Source organism: Grampus griseus (genome assembly GCF_964374135.1).
Source record: "Grampus griseus genome assembly, chromosome: 6".
In the NCBI taxonomy this organism is placed as follows: Eukaryota; Metazoa; Chordata; class Mammalia; order Artiodactyla; family Delphinidae; genus Grampus; species Grampus griseus.
The window spans coordinates 5,258,599-5,273,520 of NC_139000.1; the positions used below are offsets into that span (position 1 = coordinate 5,258,599).

General features: G+C 55.2%; 1 protein-coding gene across 1 annotated transcript in view; it reads right to left on the reverse strand.

The window, feature by feature from the left end:
- Positions 1-2,962: 2,962 nt before the first annotated feature.
- Positions 2,963-14,922, reverse strand: part of LAMC3 (laminin subunit gamma 3) — a gene marked incomplete at both ends in the record, with an annotated part of 59,747 nt that continues 47,787 nt past the window's right edge. Inside the window, 8 exons of the mRNA XM_082657556.1 lie at positions 2,963-3,213; positions 5,681-5,780; positions 5,874-6,020; positions 6,741-6,940; positions 9,037-9,139; positions 11,308-11,457; positions 12,458-12,605; positions 13,742-13,876. Coding sequence (XP_082513682.1) covers positions 2,963-3,213; positions 5,681-5,780; positions 5,874-6,020; positions 6,741-6,940; positions 9,037-9,139; positions 11,308-11,457; positions 12,458-12,605; positions 13,742-13,876 — 1,234 coding nt within the window. The remainder of the gene's footprint in view (positions 3,214-5,680; positions 5,781-5,873; positions 6,021-6,740; positions 6,941-9,036; positions 9,140-11,307; positions 11,458-12,457; positions 12,606-13,741; positions 13,877-14,922) is intronic.

Consider the following 14,922-nt stretch of genomic DNA (forward strand, 5'->3'; position numbering starts at 1 on the left):
TGCAGGGCAGAGGCCACCCCATCTTCAACTGCTCAGCTGCTGGGCTGCATTGCTAGCCAGATGTTCAGCAGCTGCCACATTCCACCCAGCCACAGCCCCACCTCTGGGGCCACAGAGTGGCTCTCTACACCCGAAGCATGACTGGACTGCATGAGTCATGAGATGTCAGGTCTGAGGTATGTCACCGCGGGACAGAGAGGAAGCCTGTTCTCCACCCATTGGGGATGCTGAAACTGGGCCTTGCTGAGCCCCCCACGGCTTGAGCAGAGAAAGGTTTAAGGCCAAGAGCAGGCATCAGGACAGCTGTGTGCCTCTGTCAGCAGAGAAGCTGGGTAACAGGGAAGAGGGTTTGGGGGCATCAGACCCCACCCCAGAGGTCTGCAAAGCACCCCCATCTCCTTGACACCACTTACACCAGACATCAATCATCAAACTCACAGTAGAGCAGCAACCTCCTGTTTTGGCCTCCCCACCCCCTGTCCTCCCTCCCAAACCTACCAGCTTACTCCCTGGGTCATTGACGTGCATCACGTCACCCCCCCTACCCCTGGCCTCGGTTTTCAGTTTCTCCATGGAGGAGCGCACCTCTTCTCTGAATGCTCTCCCCCAGTGAGTTTGCGGGGGTGGGGAAGGCACAGCCCAGCTCTCATTTTATGGCCTTGGACCCAGAGACCCTTGATTTTCTGAACAGGAGTAGGGAGGGGACCCGGCCTAAGCTGGGTTGGTCCCTCCTGGGAAGCTGGAATCAGGTCAGTTTTCCAGCTTGTCTCTGCCAAGCTTTTGACCTGATGACAAGTAAACATGGGGGCCATGGTGGGTCCAAGTGGGGGCAGTGGGGACATTCTCTCCCATCAAGCACAAGGAAAGCAAAGAAAGCTGCTCTGCAGAGAGAAGAAAACAAAGTAAACGCGGAGAGAGCAGAGGCAGAGACCAAGGGGAGGGGTGGGAGGGAAGGGCGAGGCAGGGGAGGGGCGGGAGGAAGGGCGAGGCAAGCCCCCGGCCCCTGACCGTCTCTGAGCCTGGCAGCCCTTCCTACCCCAGGATTCCAGGAGACTCTCCCAAGTCCTCCCAACGAACTCCCCTTTTCTGCTTAAACCAACCCAGGAGGGGGGCAGGCCTCGTGGTCAAGAGCCCTGACTGAGCATGTACCATAATCCCGCCCGCGACCTGAGCTCCTGGAGTGGCCCGTGCGGGCCAGGCCCCTACCCTGCAAGTGCCGCGCTGCTGCCCACCCTCTTGCCTGGAATGTTCCCCGCTGTCTCCCCACCCTTTGAGGCCTGGCCCAAAGCCCTCCTCCTCTCCTCACTGGTGTCCCTCCCTGAGCCTTTCTGCGCTGCTGGACACTGGTTTTGAGTTCCTTTCCTGCCTCGGTGTCTCCAGCCTGAGCCAGAGGTCACCTGAGGACCTCTCTGTACCCCACCCCGCAAACTCCCCCAGGCCCTAGACTTTGCCTAATAAGCCCCCTGGAGCAGAGAGGAGAGGGCAGACGCTTGGGGTTGCAGGACCCCAGCAGAGTCCCCCCAGTGGGAAGACACTGGCAAAGCCGATGGGCTCAGCTTTGTCACCTTCCTTCTACCTCACGTGGGCCAAGAGGAATCACTCAACCCTCTGCCACTGACTCACTCGTGGGGGGGGGCATGTGCACCCACAGCCAGGCGGTGAGTCTGTACCCACAGCCGGGGATCCTGCTGCCGACCAGCACCGGAGGACCAAAGGCACACCACCAGCTAGTAAAGGGGCCCTTTATTGCCACGTTAAACAGAGTTGGGTAAACAGAAATGGTCTGGGCTGCTGCCTGTCACCCCTGCTGGGGGGCAGGAAGAACGCTGGGAAGGGGCTGGGCCCCCCGAGGCACCCATCCTCCCAGTGCCAAGGCCCCGCAGTCTGCTGGAAGAGGGCCCGGGAAAGGGGAGGAGTGCCAGGAGGAGATGCCGGGAACCCTGGGCAGGGCCTAGCCACAGGGGGAGACCCTAGCCTGACAGGTTAGAAAGGCAGCCAGGCCTCCACGCCCAGCAGGGCCTCCCATGTGGCAGATGGGGCCCCAGGGCTGCAGGGCCAGTTTGGGAAGTGTCGATCGGTCAAAGGCCAGCCAGGGTTGGCAGGGTCACAAAGGGAAGATCCAAGCGACCTGTCTAAGCCCCCTGACCCAGGCCCCCTCAGGTCACGAGGCCATGGCCCAAAAGGGGCACCGGGCCTGGGGCAGGTGATTCCTTCAGTGAGTCTGACCCAGTCCCAGGATCTTGAGAAGGAAGTATTCCACAAAGCCAAAGATACCCCTGCATGGGTGGGCCACGGCCCGGCCGGCCTAGCAGGCTGTACCACGGCCCCAGGAGCCCTGGGCCTCAGGTTCCTCTGCTGAGAACCCCCCAGAATCCTGTGTCTTTTGACCTGCCTGGTCCCTCAGCTATGCGGAGCTGCTGGGTGTTCGTGGTGCGTGACACACTGGTCAGGGGGCTGCAGGACAGAGGGCAGGGCTGGGACTGGGGGCTCTGGCTCTTGCTGAACCCGCCCTGGATCTCTGCGGATGACCCCCCGACCCTGCCCGGTCCCAGCCTCCCAGGTACCAACCCTGCCTGAGTATGTCAGTGTCACAGGGCATTTAACATAACATAACATAACATAACATAACATAACATGACATAACAGACACCCCCAGCATCCGGGGGGTGCACCACACATGGATGGACGTGCACACATGCGCACTGCGCACACGGGCACATGTCCACATATACCGGTGCGTGTGTGCGTGTGTGGGGGGTGGGAAAGCACACCGATGGGTGTGTGCGCACCGCAGCCGCCTGGGTGGGCTCTGAATGCACACTCACTCCTGCCGGTGTGGAGGGGCTGTGGGCACAGACTCGGGCGGGTACGCGGCAGCAGGATCTGGGCAGCGTGCCTGCATGGCGCACCTGTGGCGGGCATGCATGCCCCGGGCTGGGGGCACCGTGGGTCTGGGCAGCCCTCACTGCCAGCTGGCGCAGCTCTCGGGCAGGCTCTGCAAAATGGCCTCCAGATTCTGCTTGTCAGCACGGATCTCAGCAAGGTTGCTCTCGAAGCTCTGGATCTGCAGCTGCTGCTGTTCAGACTCCCGCTCCAAGAGCCTCAGTTTCCCTTGCAGCACCCCTGGTGGGCCCAGTTGCAGCCTCAGGCGCTCCAGTGCCCGCTGGGTCTCATTCAGGGCCCGGGCGGGGGCTCCGAGGGTGTCCAGTGACCCTGTGGAGGGGCACAGACAGCCTCAGGGTGGGCTGGCTCCCCTGCAGGCCCCAGAAGCCTGTTCAGGCCCCATCCCCAGAAGCCCTCCCCAGCCCAAACCCTCCAGGTTTCCGAGTGCCCACGATCTACCAGGAGGCAAGGGACCGAGAGGGCGGCGTGGTGAGGCAGGTAAGGGCCTGGCCTGGGCACCCCACCGGGCTTACGTGCAGGCCCCGGAAATTTCCCCCTGGGTGGTACTGGGCAACTGTTAATTTTTGTTGTTGGTATTACTATTACTGTTAAAAAATGAAGGCCTTGGGTGAGTCCCGAGCCCCAGTTTCCTCACCTGTAAAGCAGTGTGAGTGGGAGAGGCCCCATAATGCCTGCGGCTCCCACACACTGTTTCAATTCACTGAGAGCCCACACTTACAGATGGTACTTGCGGGCCAGGATGCGGGGACATCAGGGTGAAAAGAAAGGTTTCTGGCATCAGAATGAGGGTGTGTGAGGCAGACAGGGCAGGAGGGGCTGCAGGCCTGGGCAGCAGGCCCCAGGGGTCTAGTCCCGGCCTAGCACACATTAGGACTTCCTGGAGGAGCCTCTCCAAGTGTAAACCGAGGGGGTGGGGCCGGGTGCTCACATATGAACTTGGTGATGGTGGCACGGAATCCACGGGCTGTCTCCCCCACCTGGCCTTTGTCACCTTGTCATTAAGGTGGCATTCAATGGAAAGACAGCTGAGCCAGGTGGGAGAGTGCTGGAGTCACAGAAACAAATCCTCAATGCCTTCGAATCCCACAGGACCCCCCTGGGCCCCAGGGCTCCCCATGGCCCTGAGTCTCCTGGGCAATGAAGGCTGGTTTGGAGGACAGGCGACTGCAAGAGCTGAGCCCCAGGGCAGGAAGAAGCAGAGAGAAGCTGAGCCCTGCTGCCGGGCAGGCCCTGCTCCCAGCCGAGACTCGGAGAGGTCCCACCATCCACGGGCAAGTCCAAACAGCCTGGCCTTTGAGGAGGTTACAGCCTCCACTCTGACTGCCCAGCTGGGCCTCCTGGGGCGGGGACAGGGTCTAGGTGTGCGTGGTCACTCCTGCACCCCCGAGTCGAGCATAGTGCCGATGTGAAAGAATAAATGACAACAACAACGGCCAGCGTGGTTTACCCACACAGAGCGTTTGTTTCGTGCTGGGCATCGTGTCCAGCGAGCTGAGTTCTTGCGGGTAGAGACCTGTGGCTACGAGCGGGTGCTCTGAATCGGTCAGACCTGAGCGTGATCCACAGCCTCCCCACGGACTGGCTGGGGGACCCTGGGCCCATCATTTAAATTCTCTGGGCCTTAGCTTCCTCATCTGCAAAATAGCAAGAGCACGGGGATCCTTGCCTCGGAAGTTAAAATGAGCTACGATCATGTGTGCAAATAGCTTGGTGGAGCCTGGCATCCAGCCACAATGCAGAACCTGCTGATTCTTCCTCGTCTTATCGATCACGGTAACCGAAATGCACGCTGTTACATGCATGAACCTTGAGGACGTTACACTGAGCGCAATAAGCCAGGAACGAAAGTACACACACTACATGATTCCACTTAGGTGAGGTGCCTACGGTACCAAATTCAGAGACAGAAAGTAGAACAGGACTTGCCAGGGGCTGGGGGAGGGGGGAATGGGGAGTCTGTGTGTAAGGGGGGCGGGTTTCATGTTGGGCTGATGAGAAAGTTCTGGAGATGGATGGTGGCGATGGCTGCACAGTAAGGTGCAGGTTGTGCCTAATGCCAGTGAACTGTACGCTGAAAGGGGCTAAAATGGCAAGTTTTAGGTTTTGTGTATTTTACCCCAACTCTGGAAACTGCTTGTTCATTTCCGCCGAACTGCTCTGACACTGTCCCTTCGCCCCTGCTCTGAGGGCGCCACGTCTTGGGGGCTGTCCCTTTCACGATTCACTGTCTCATCACACACAGTGTGGAAAGCACTCTCGAAACTACCCCACTGTTACTCCCATTTCCCGGGTGGGGGAACTGAGGCTCAGAGAGGTGGAGTGATTTTCCCAGGGTCTCACAGCCAAGGAAGGGAAAGTGCCAGACTGGAATGCCAGTCTCTCTGATTCCAAACCAGCACCTGAGCCTCGATGCCAGACTTGCTTCTGTGACATTCTCTCTCCTTCTCTGAAACCCTCCACCACTGAGGCAGGGCCTAGTCACCTGGTACCTACAGGTGTTCTGTGGGTGGTGAGTGTTCTGTGTCTCTCCTCTCCTCCTGACTAGCAGCCCCTGGAGGACGAAGTGAGCATGCTTCTGGACACCATCCCTGCCTCGCCCCGGGGGGCCTGGAGCGGTTACAAATGCTTGTCATCGAGCACAAGGCTCGGGTTGGGGGAACCACAGACAGGAGGGAGGGCTAGGAGGCAAGCTTCCCCAGGACGGGGCCTCCCAGGAAGATCCCGGAGGTGCACCGTGGACCCAGGGGGCCAGGGCCCGGCCTTGGGGTCTCCTTACCCAGCCTGGCAAGCAGCTCTGACAAGGCTTTGATGTCCTTCTCCAGAGAGGTGCGTGACTCCCGGATCTGCTTCTCCATCTCGCTCAGCCCGGCACCCACCTTTGGGGGGGGGAGGGGAAGAAAAGCTTGAGCGGCTCCTGGCTGGCTCCCGGGACCACAGGAGAAGGAGTGCTGGGGTCTCAGCACACGTACCTGATCAGCTGCTTCTAGCTGCTGTCTGCGTGCTTCTGAGGCCAGGACCTGCTGGGAGGCCTGCTGGAGCATCGACTGCGTCTGGCTGGAGAGCCGGCCAGCCCGGCGGTGCTCTTGCTTCCCCTCCCTCAGCAAGGCCTTGGCGAGCTACGTACGGGGTGGGCGGCAGCAGCAGGGAGGGGAGTGTGAGTGGAGAAACTCCTTTTAGAGGTAAAGGGTGACCGCCCTGCCCAGCGGTCATAGATTCACGCACCAGATCATTCATTCATTCATTCCACAGCTGTGTACCAGATGCCGGCAAAGAGCAGATTGCTGGACACTACCCATCTCCCCCGAGAGGAGAAATTCCAATAATTTACAGATGGGGAAACAGAGGTGCAGAGAGGAGGAGCTGGCCAAACTCAAAATGGCGGGACCAGAAACCAAGCCTGGGGACGCCTTCAATCCAGCACTGTCTCTAGGGAGCTGTAGAGGCAGTTCACTTGGGCCCTGAGCGACGGTGCTGGGAAGACGCCTATTGATTCAAATTTGGCCCGAATTAAACAAGAAAAGTCCAGAAGTTTAGGGAGTAGAGCCAAACAGACTGAGGTGCGAGTCCTGGTTATGTTAAGTTACTGAACTGGGCTGGGCGTCAGGGTCCTCACCTGTCCCATGGGGACAGCAGTGACATCTATTTCATGCGGAATCAACAGGGTCACCCGTGTGAAGCGCCAGAGCTCAGAGCCTGGGACCCCTTAGTAAGTGCAGAGTATTCAGCATTGCATACAGAAGGGGCATTTACCCTACAGAAGGGCACCTCTTCTATGACAGGTCTCCCACACGCCCAGAAGGCAGGGATGCCCCTGGAGTCACATCCGTGGCCCTGACCTTGGCACTGTCCTTGGCCAACAGCTCGGCTTCCCTGCCCTTCTTCTTGGCACTGGAGGAGATAGATGCCGCATTTCCCAGCATCCTCTCCACCTGCTTGGTCTTCTTTTTGGACTCTGCAAGGAGCCTGTCCTGGACAACGGCTGCCTGCCTCCTCAGTGCGGCCTGGTCCTTGGGCCGAGGAAACCTTGGCTTCATTCCTGTAAAGCCAACCGAGGCTGTGTCAGGAGGGCTGGGCTCATGCCTGGAGAGCCCATGGGGTGGTCACTGCCAGATGTCTGACCAACCCCAGACCCTTGGACAACGTGAGCAGGGGTATGAGATGCATGAGATCTGTGTGTAAACTTCTCAGGCTCACCCAGGGAAAACAAACGAGTGAGACATACTGCCCTGTGAGTGTGAAGATTCATGTTATATTATGATACTTACTAAAGTCACAGAATTGCATGCTGGTCAATGCCTGGGCCAGGGGTAGACATGGGAGCTACAGCACGGTGCACAGCAAGATCCCCTAAGTTCCTTGTCTTTACATACCACACATTTCTAATAGGCTTTGAGGCAGCTTATTGTGATGAGCAGACCAAACACTGGACCGTTAAAATGATAAACCAAAGGCCGTATGTAACTAGGGGGATGATGAGAAGTGAGAAGCGCCAGAAAGTTAGGATAATGACGGTGCAGGTACCGAATGCACTGTTTACCTTTTAGCCCCTAGCGGCCAAGACAAAAAGAGAAATTCTACAATCCACATAGGTTTTTATTATCTAATAAGAAGTAGTTTCCTTCTATATAGAAAGAAAGGCTTTTTCATTTCCTTTCAGATAAAATTCTAAGGGAGATTTATCCTAAGGAGTACTGATTATAGTAGACAAAGTCAAAATTTAAAAAGAATCAAGGGGACTTCCCTGGCGATCCAGTGGTTAAGAATCCACCTTCCAGTGTAGGGGACGTGGGTTCAATCCCTGGGCGGGGAACTAAGATCCCACATGCCGCGGGGCAACTAAGCCCATGCGCATCGCAACGAAAGATCCCGTGGGCTGCAACCAAGACCCGATGCAGCAAATAAATAAATAAATAAATATTTTTTAAAAAAAAGAATCAAGCCTTCTAATATCCAGGGACATAATACTACATAATCATTCTATGAAGATAATCCAAAAGTTAGATCTACTTTGCTTCCTGTACACAAAATTGGCATTTCTTAAAGTGCACTCTGGGGGGACTTCCCTGGTGGCACAGTGGTTAAGAATCCGCCTGCCAGTGCAGGGGACACAGGTTCGAGCCCTGGTCCAGGAAGATTCCACATGCCGCAGAGCAGCTAAGCCCGGGCGCCACAACTACTGAGCCTGAGCTCTAGAGCCCGCGAGCCAGAACTACTGAGCCCTCATGCCACAACTACTGAAGCCCTCGCGCCTAGAGCCCGCGCTCTGAAACAAGAGAAGCCACTGCAGTGAGAAGCCGTGCACCACAACAAAGAGCAGCCCCCACTCGCCACGACTAGAGAAAGCCCGTGCGCAGCAACAAAGACCCAACACGGCCAAAAAAAGAAAAAAAGTGCACGCCGGGGAGCCCTAATTCTACAGGGTGTTGATAAATGCTAGGGGAAATTAAGTTTACATAAAGTGAACCCGGTTTCTTTATTGAAAGACTTCTCAGAGCCTTTAATATTCTCAGGTGTGCACTGCAAGGCCTCAGGGAGATCTATAGCACGTGACATTTCCTAAACTTATTTGAACACAGATCCTCTCCTGGCAGAGCAGCTGCAGGCTAGGGGCTGTTCCACATTTCATTCAGTAAAATTTCCTTTCTTGGTCTACCCAACTGTAAAATGGGGGCACTTGGCCTCCTTTCCCTACAGCTCAAAAGAGACCTGTACTGGCATCAACCCATCAACCCACGTTCTAAAGAGAAACGCTGCATCCCTTCCCATAGCCCCACTGGACATTGGACCAGGGCAGCCATATTTGTACCAGGTAACCAGACTCCCAGCCAGAGTGGCCTAGATCAGGGATGGACAGCTGATGGCATCAGATTCTCTTCCCATCTGGTCCTGAGGGGCTCTGCGTGTGTGGTCTGATGATGGATGGCCATGTAGGCAAGAACCTGGTGAGCGGTATGTGAGATGGGGAGGGACAAAGCAGCCAGAGGAGAGGGAGGTCCTTAGAGGCAGAGGGAATGGTCTCCTTGGCTTATGCCCACGTGACTGGACTTCTGTCCTCTGCTGCCAAGCCTGCCCTGGTGTCTGTCATGGGCATCTGTGCATCCACGAGCCTGGGGCTAAGCAGGGCACACATACCTTCTAGGTCAGCCAGCAGAGTCCTGGCTCCTGTGACAGTCACCATGGCAGCCTGGACAGATGAGGAAGCCCGGGTCAGGGCAGCTCTGGCTTCCCGGTGCAGCTGGAGAGAGAAGAGAGAGGCTGGTCAGGTGGTGCTGGAGGTGTGCTGGGCAGAGAGGGGTCAGGTGGGCACCAAACCCACATGTACAAGGTCCCAAAACAACACCAAAACTCTGACACTGAATTATGCTGTTTACCAGGAACATCTGATCTGTTTTATTATTCCAATATTAAACCTTGAATATCTCTCCCAAGAAGTCACCTGTCTCACAAAAGCTCCGAGGAAAACTGAAACCTAAGAACTAAAAGAAAGATGAACAACTGAAAATTTCTTGTCAGAACACTGCTGCGTCTCAGCCAGAGGATGTGAAGTAGTGAATCTGTTTATTAGACAACTTTTACTCATAGAAAATTAGTTTCTTCCCCGTTGCCACTAAAAAAAGGCTGGATACTTAAAGAATACGGGTCTGATGGATGAATAGATACACAAAATGTGGTGTATCCACAGAACGGAATATTATTCAGCCACAAAAGGGAACGATGTGCTGACATATACTATGATGCGGATGAACCTAGAAAATATTATGGTAAAGCAGCCAGACACAAAAGGTCACATATGGCACGATTCCATTTATATGAAATGTCTGAAATAGGAAAATCCATAGAGACAGAGAGCAGGTGGGCAGTCGCCAGGGGCTGGGGGGAGGGAGGAATGAAGAGCGACTGTTCAATGGGTATAAGCAGTCGCCCTTTGGGGTGATGACTGTTTTGGAACTAGACAGAGGTGGTGATCACACAACATTGGGAATGTGTTAAATGCCACTGTGCTGTACACTTTCAAATGGGTAATTTTATGTGATGTGAATTTCAATCCATCATCCGTCATGCGGGGTTTAAAAAATTTTTTTTGGTAAAGTCTTTATTGAATTTGTTACAATACTCTTTCTGTTTTATGCTTTGGTTTTTTTTGTCTGTGAGGCATGTGGGATCTTACCTCCTCGATCAGGGATGGAACCTGCAGGCCCTGCATTGGAAGGAGAAGTCTTAACTACCGGACCGCCAGGGAAGTCACAATCATGTGGGTTTGAAGAGCCACCAGATGCTGCCCTGGGATCCCTTGTGTCTTAAGTCTTACTCCAAATGCCTAGCAGGATGGGAGAGGAAGGTGGGAGGCACTGTGCTGGGGCACTGCGCACTGGGGTCTGGTCCTGACTCTGCTGTGGCCTCAACTGTGCCCCAGACCAGGGTGATGGACTAAATCAATGGGTACCACCCCAGGGGGCCCCGACACAGCACAGCTCTCCCAGTATGTGACAGGCACCAGGCCCAGCTGTTCGGATGCAGGCAACAGCTTTCTGCCTTGATTCTTGTCTTTAAAAGGAAAATAAAGATGGATACAGGGGACTTCCCTGGCGGTCCAGTGGTTAAGACTGCACTTCCACTGTACGGGGCATGGGTTTGATCCTTGGTCGGGGAACTAAGATCTTCCGTGCCCTCCCCCGCCCCCAAAAAAAGATGGCTACGGGATAAGCCACCGCTGGGATTTGAAAAAGGTCTGTAGATTAGCTCATTGTATTATATCATGTTGATTTCCTTATTTTGATCCTTGTAAGGTGGCTGTGTAAAACATTAACAGAAGGAGAATCTGTGTGAAGGGTATATAGGACTTCTTTGTGCTTTCTCTGCAACCTTTTTCTAAGTCTAGATGAAAGGTGGAAAGTTAAAAAAAACAAAACACTTGAAGGAGTGCTTATACTTTAATAGGTTGGAAACCACTGGTTGGGGCTCAATTCACTCCATGATTCTTGAATTCCCTGATTATTTAGTCTTGCCTCCCCTCCTGGGTTGTAAATGCCAAACAGTGGGGTTTAGCACTAGAGCAACGTATGTGCTCGCTAACATATCTGGCAAGTGAACTAATGAATGCAAGAATAAGTGAATGAGACCCATCCCAGCTGTAATTAACACTGAGTAAGGGTGGTGGGCGCGGCTCTGTCTGTCTGTCCATCCTGCCTCCTCTCACACCTTTATGCCTTCTCGGGAAATCGGGACCTCCTGCCTTGGCACGAGCTAACTGAGGTTCTCTGGAATTTGGGGGAAGGCACTGGAGGGGTGGAAAGAACTACTTCTGGTCTTTGCCCTTCCCTCCCCCTGCAACCCCTGAGCCCAGATCATGCCTGGGGCAGCCCCAACTTTCTCCAGGTGCTGCCTCAAAGGACAAGAGCCCACCTGCATAAGCGGTTCTGTCTTGTGCAGCACGGCCTGGGCGGTGGCCTGGAGGGCCCGGGCAGCCTCGGTGACCACGCGCTCTCTCGACGTGACCGTCTTCTCCAGGGCCTGCACCTTCAGGCCCAGGGTCCTGGCCTGGGACTTCTGAGGCTGCCGGGAGATGGAGGGCTCAGACAAGGCCTGATGGGAAGGTCCGAGGGGCAGGTCCTCTACTGGGTGGGAGAAGCCCAGGGGCAGGGACCGTGGGGGGCAGGGCTGCACGTGGACCCTAAGAAGCAGAGGGGCCAGGGCGAGAGAAGCCAGACTGGGGAAGCTGTCACTTGAGGTCTGATTCTAGCACCAGCAATTTCTAGAAGCACAGACTCAGCTAACCTCCCGGACCTGTGTTTCCTTCCCCAGGCTCACAGTCCCTTCGCTGAAACCTTGGGGCCGGACGTACTTCTGAATTCAGAATTTCCTGCGGGGACTTCTTATTACGTAACGCCCTCAGCAGTATCTGGGGCAGTGCTCAGGGCCAAACATGTCACCACCTACATTTTCCTTCTTCACACACAGTGGGAGGATCAAACACCCTGAGTAAACAGCCTGGGAGCCCTCAGTCCTGGGCAGGCTGGGCCCCAGATGCATTTCTATAAGTTTAGTCTTTTTTTTTTAAAGTTTAGCTCCCAAGTTTTGGAATTTCAGGATTACTGAGAAGGCCTGAGGAGCTGATTTATCCAGAGGTTAAGCAGCATAGGGTGACAGGCACATAGAGGATGAGGGCATTGCTCAGGAATCCCCTCCAGCCCCTCATGGACGCAGGCCTGAAATAACCAAATGGGTGAGCTCTAGCCGACAGACGGACAAAGTAACCGAGGTACAGGGATGGGAAGTCCTTTGCCAAGGTCACAGAGCCAGAGTGGCGGAGCTGGGATTTGGCCCCATGTCCGTCTGGTGTCATTGCCAATGCCACTATGATGAAGAAGAGGCCTCGGCCTTGATATTATCATTATAATCAACAACAAAGATTGGCTGGGAACTTTTAATCAACTGCTAGAGAGTTAGAAATAAGCCACGTCCTCTGCCTCTGCCTGGGCCGCACTGGTTTCCCAGCTGCCACATTCTCCCTCACAACCACCGCATGCAGAGCTCCAAGGACAGCTGAGCTGACCGGTGCTGCAGGGGCAGCCGGTGAGGCCAGGCGCTGGGCTGCATCTGCGCCGACTTGCTGCACGGCGGCCAGCACCCTCTCAGCTTCAGGCAGCACCTCTGCCACGGCCGTGCCCAGCGCCCTCTGGGCCGCGTGTACCTCCTGGTACCTGGGAGGAGACAGAGGCAGGATGGCCCAGGAGCAGGACGCAGGCCATCCCTCCCCATTGCTGTCCCGGCCCCCCCAGTGGAGCTCCCGGTTGAAGGGGCTCTGGCAACTTCCCGGGCAGAACCGCCGTCTGCGGAGCTGGTACCCAGCAGCTGGCCTCGGAAACTGGCTGCTCCGCAGCTGTCTAATGAATGGGGAAGGCAGCCGAGGGGCTGCCTTCTTGTTTCCTCATTCACTGAATTCAATCACGCTTTTCTGAAGGAGCTCCCGCTTGGTTTCCACTTGAGAATCACATGTTTTGCAAATGTTTGGCTCCTCTGGACGAATGATGAAGAGGAAAATGCCTGGTGTTGTTGGAGGGATAGCGGCCCAGGCCCTGATGCCCCTGAGTGACCTTGGGCATGTTGCTCTCCAGGTAAATGGAGACCTCTGGGCTGCATGACTGTTCTGGGGCCCTTTCTCCCTGAAATGCTGTAATCAGCCAACCAGGACAGCTTTTCTGTCCAGCTGTCCACACCCAGCTCCCCCTACCATGGGTACTGCGGGACCACCCCCCGTCCCCAGGGTGCCTCCCATCCCTCATCCCTTTACAGAGAGCCAGCCCCCCCCGCCCCGGCCCCTGGGAGTGGGTCATGTGATCCACCCAGCCATACCGATTGGCTCAGGACTGGCCACCTGACCCAAGCTGGGCCAATCAGATTCTCTCATCTAGGAAATCCACTTGGGCTCAGTGAGACGTTGGTGGGTCTCCGTTGACCCTCTGAATGAGCTGGATACAAGGGGGCCACCCACAGCAGAGAAGCAGAAGCCAAGAAGAAAGCTGGTGCCTGACAGGAGCTCCCCAGGGGTCTGGGGAGGGGCAGGGGAGCTTCAGGGGGTCGAGGATGCGCTGACCTGGAACCTCCTTGTTTAGGTTCTCATTCCTTCTCTCCAGAGGCTAAGCTGCACCCCGGCAGGAGTGGGTTCCTCTAACGCACCCCCAAGCAGGCCTAAGACCCTAGGCATCGCATCCCACCCTAAAGAACATCGGGACTCAAGGGAAGGAGGCCGCTTCTGGAACCAGCGGCCTCTGACCAGGCCCTGCCGGCTTCAGGAAGCCAACCCAAGCTCCTTCCCACACCTGGGAGGTCTCCTCACCTGTCCTCTAGCTCCTGCTGGGCCTCCAGGGCTGTTCTCCCCTCCACCAGACTCCAGAGAAGCGCATAACTGCTGTTGGAGGTGAGCAGGGCCCTCCGAGCAGTGGCCTCAATCCTGGTTGTGGTGTCCCTGTGACTGTATGACAGTACCCACCCGACCATCACCAGGGGCTGACACAGAGGGGGCCCGGGCCCGCCCCCCACCCCCCGCCACCGCATGGGCCTCTTGCCGTCCCAAAGGGAGTACAGCCACGGGGGCCAGGCTCCTGTCCTCCCTCTGCCTGACGCACAGTGAAGACTGATGGGAAGGGGACCCGTGCCCCTGCTCCTGTTACATAGGGTTTATGCCTGTTGTCCTGGCATAATAAATAATAGGGCCTTTGATCACACATAAAATCTCAGCTTGGACAATAAATTATATGGTTACCCTAATAAAGAGAGCATAGAAAAGACAGCCTGGGTTTGAATCTGGCTCTATCACTTCTAACCCCGTGTCCTCAAGCAAGTCACTTTACTTCTCTGAGTCTCTTTTCTCATCTGTAAAATGGGTCTACAGTCCCTAAAGTACAGCTAAAGGGACAAATTGCTTCAGAGCTTGTGTCTTTAGAATCTTAAGCTGCTTCTTAAAAGCAGTGGATGAAACAACCCAAATGTCCATCAACGGATGACTGGATAAACAAAATGTGGCATATTGGTACAATGGAACATTATTGGGTCGTAAAAAAGAATGAAGTACTGATATCTGGTACAATAGGCATGAACCTTGAAAATATTTTGCTGTATGAAAGAAGCCAGATACAAAAGACCATGTGTATGATTCCATTCATATGAAACGTCCAGATTGGCAAATCTATAGAGACGGAAAGTAGATTGGTGGTTACCAGGGGCTGAGGAGGGCGAAGAGGAATGGGGAGCGATGCCTAATGGGTACCTGTTTCTGGGGTAAGGAAACTGTTCTAACACTGACTGCGGAGATGGTTGCACAATTCTGTGCAATTCTGTGAATACACTGAAAACCACTGAACTGTACTTGAACGGGTTGACTTGCGTGGCATGTGAATTATATCTCAGTAAAGCTGTTATAAAAAAAAAAGCCAGGGAAGGCTCTCAGATGCCTTCAGGCGACCAATGTCGGCAGACCCCCACCCCGACCCCTGCATCTCATGCCATCCTTGCACACCT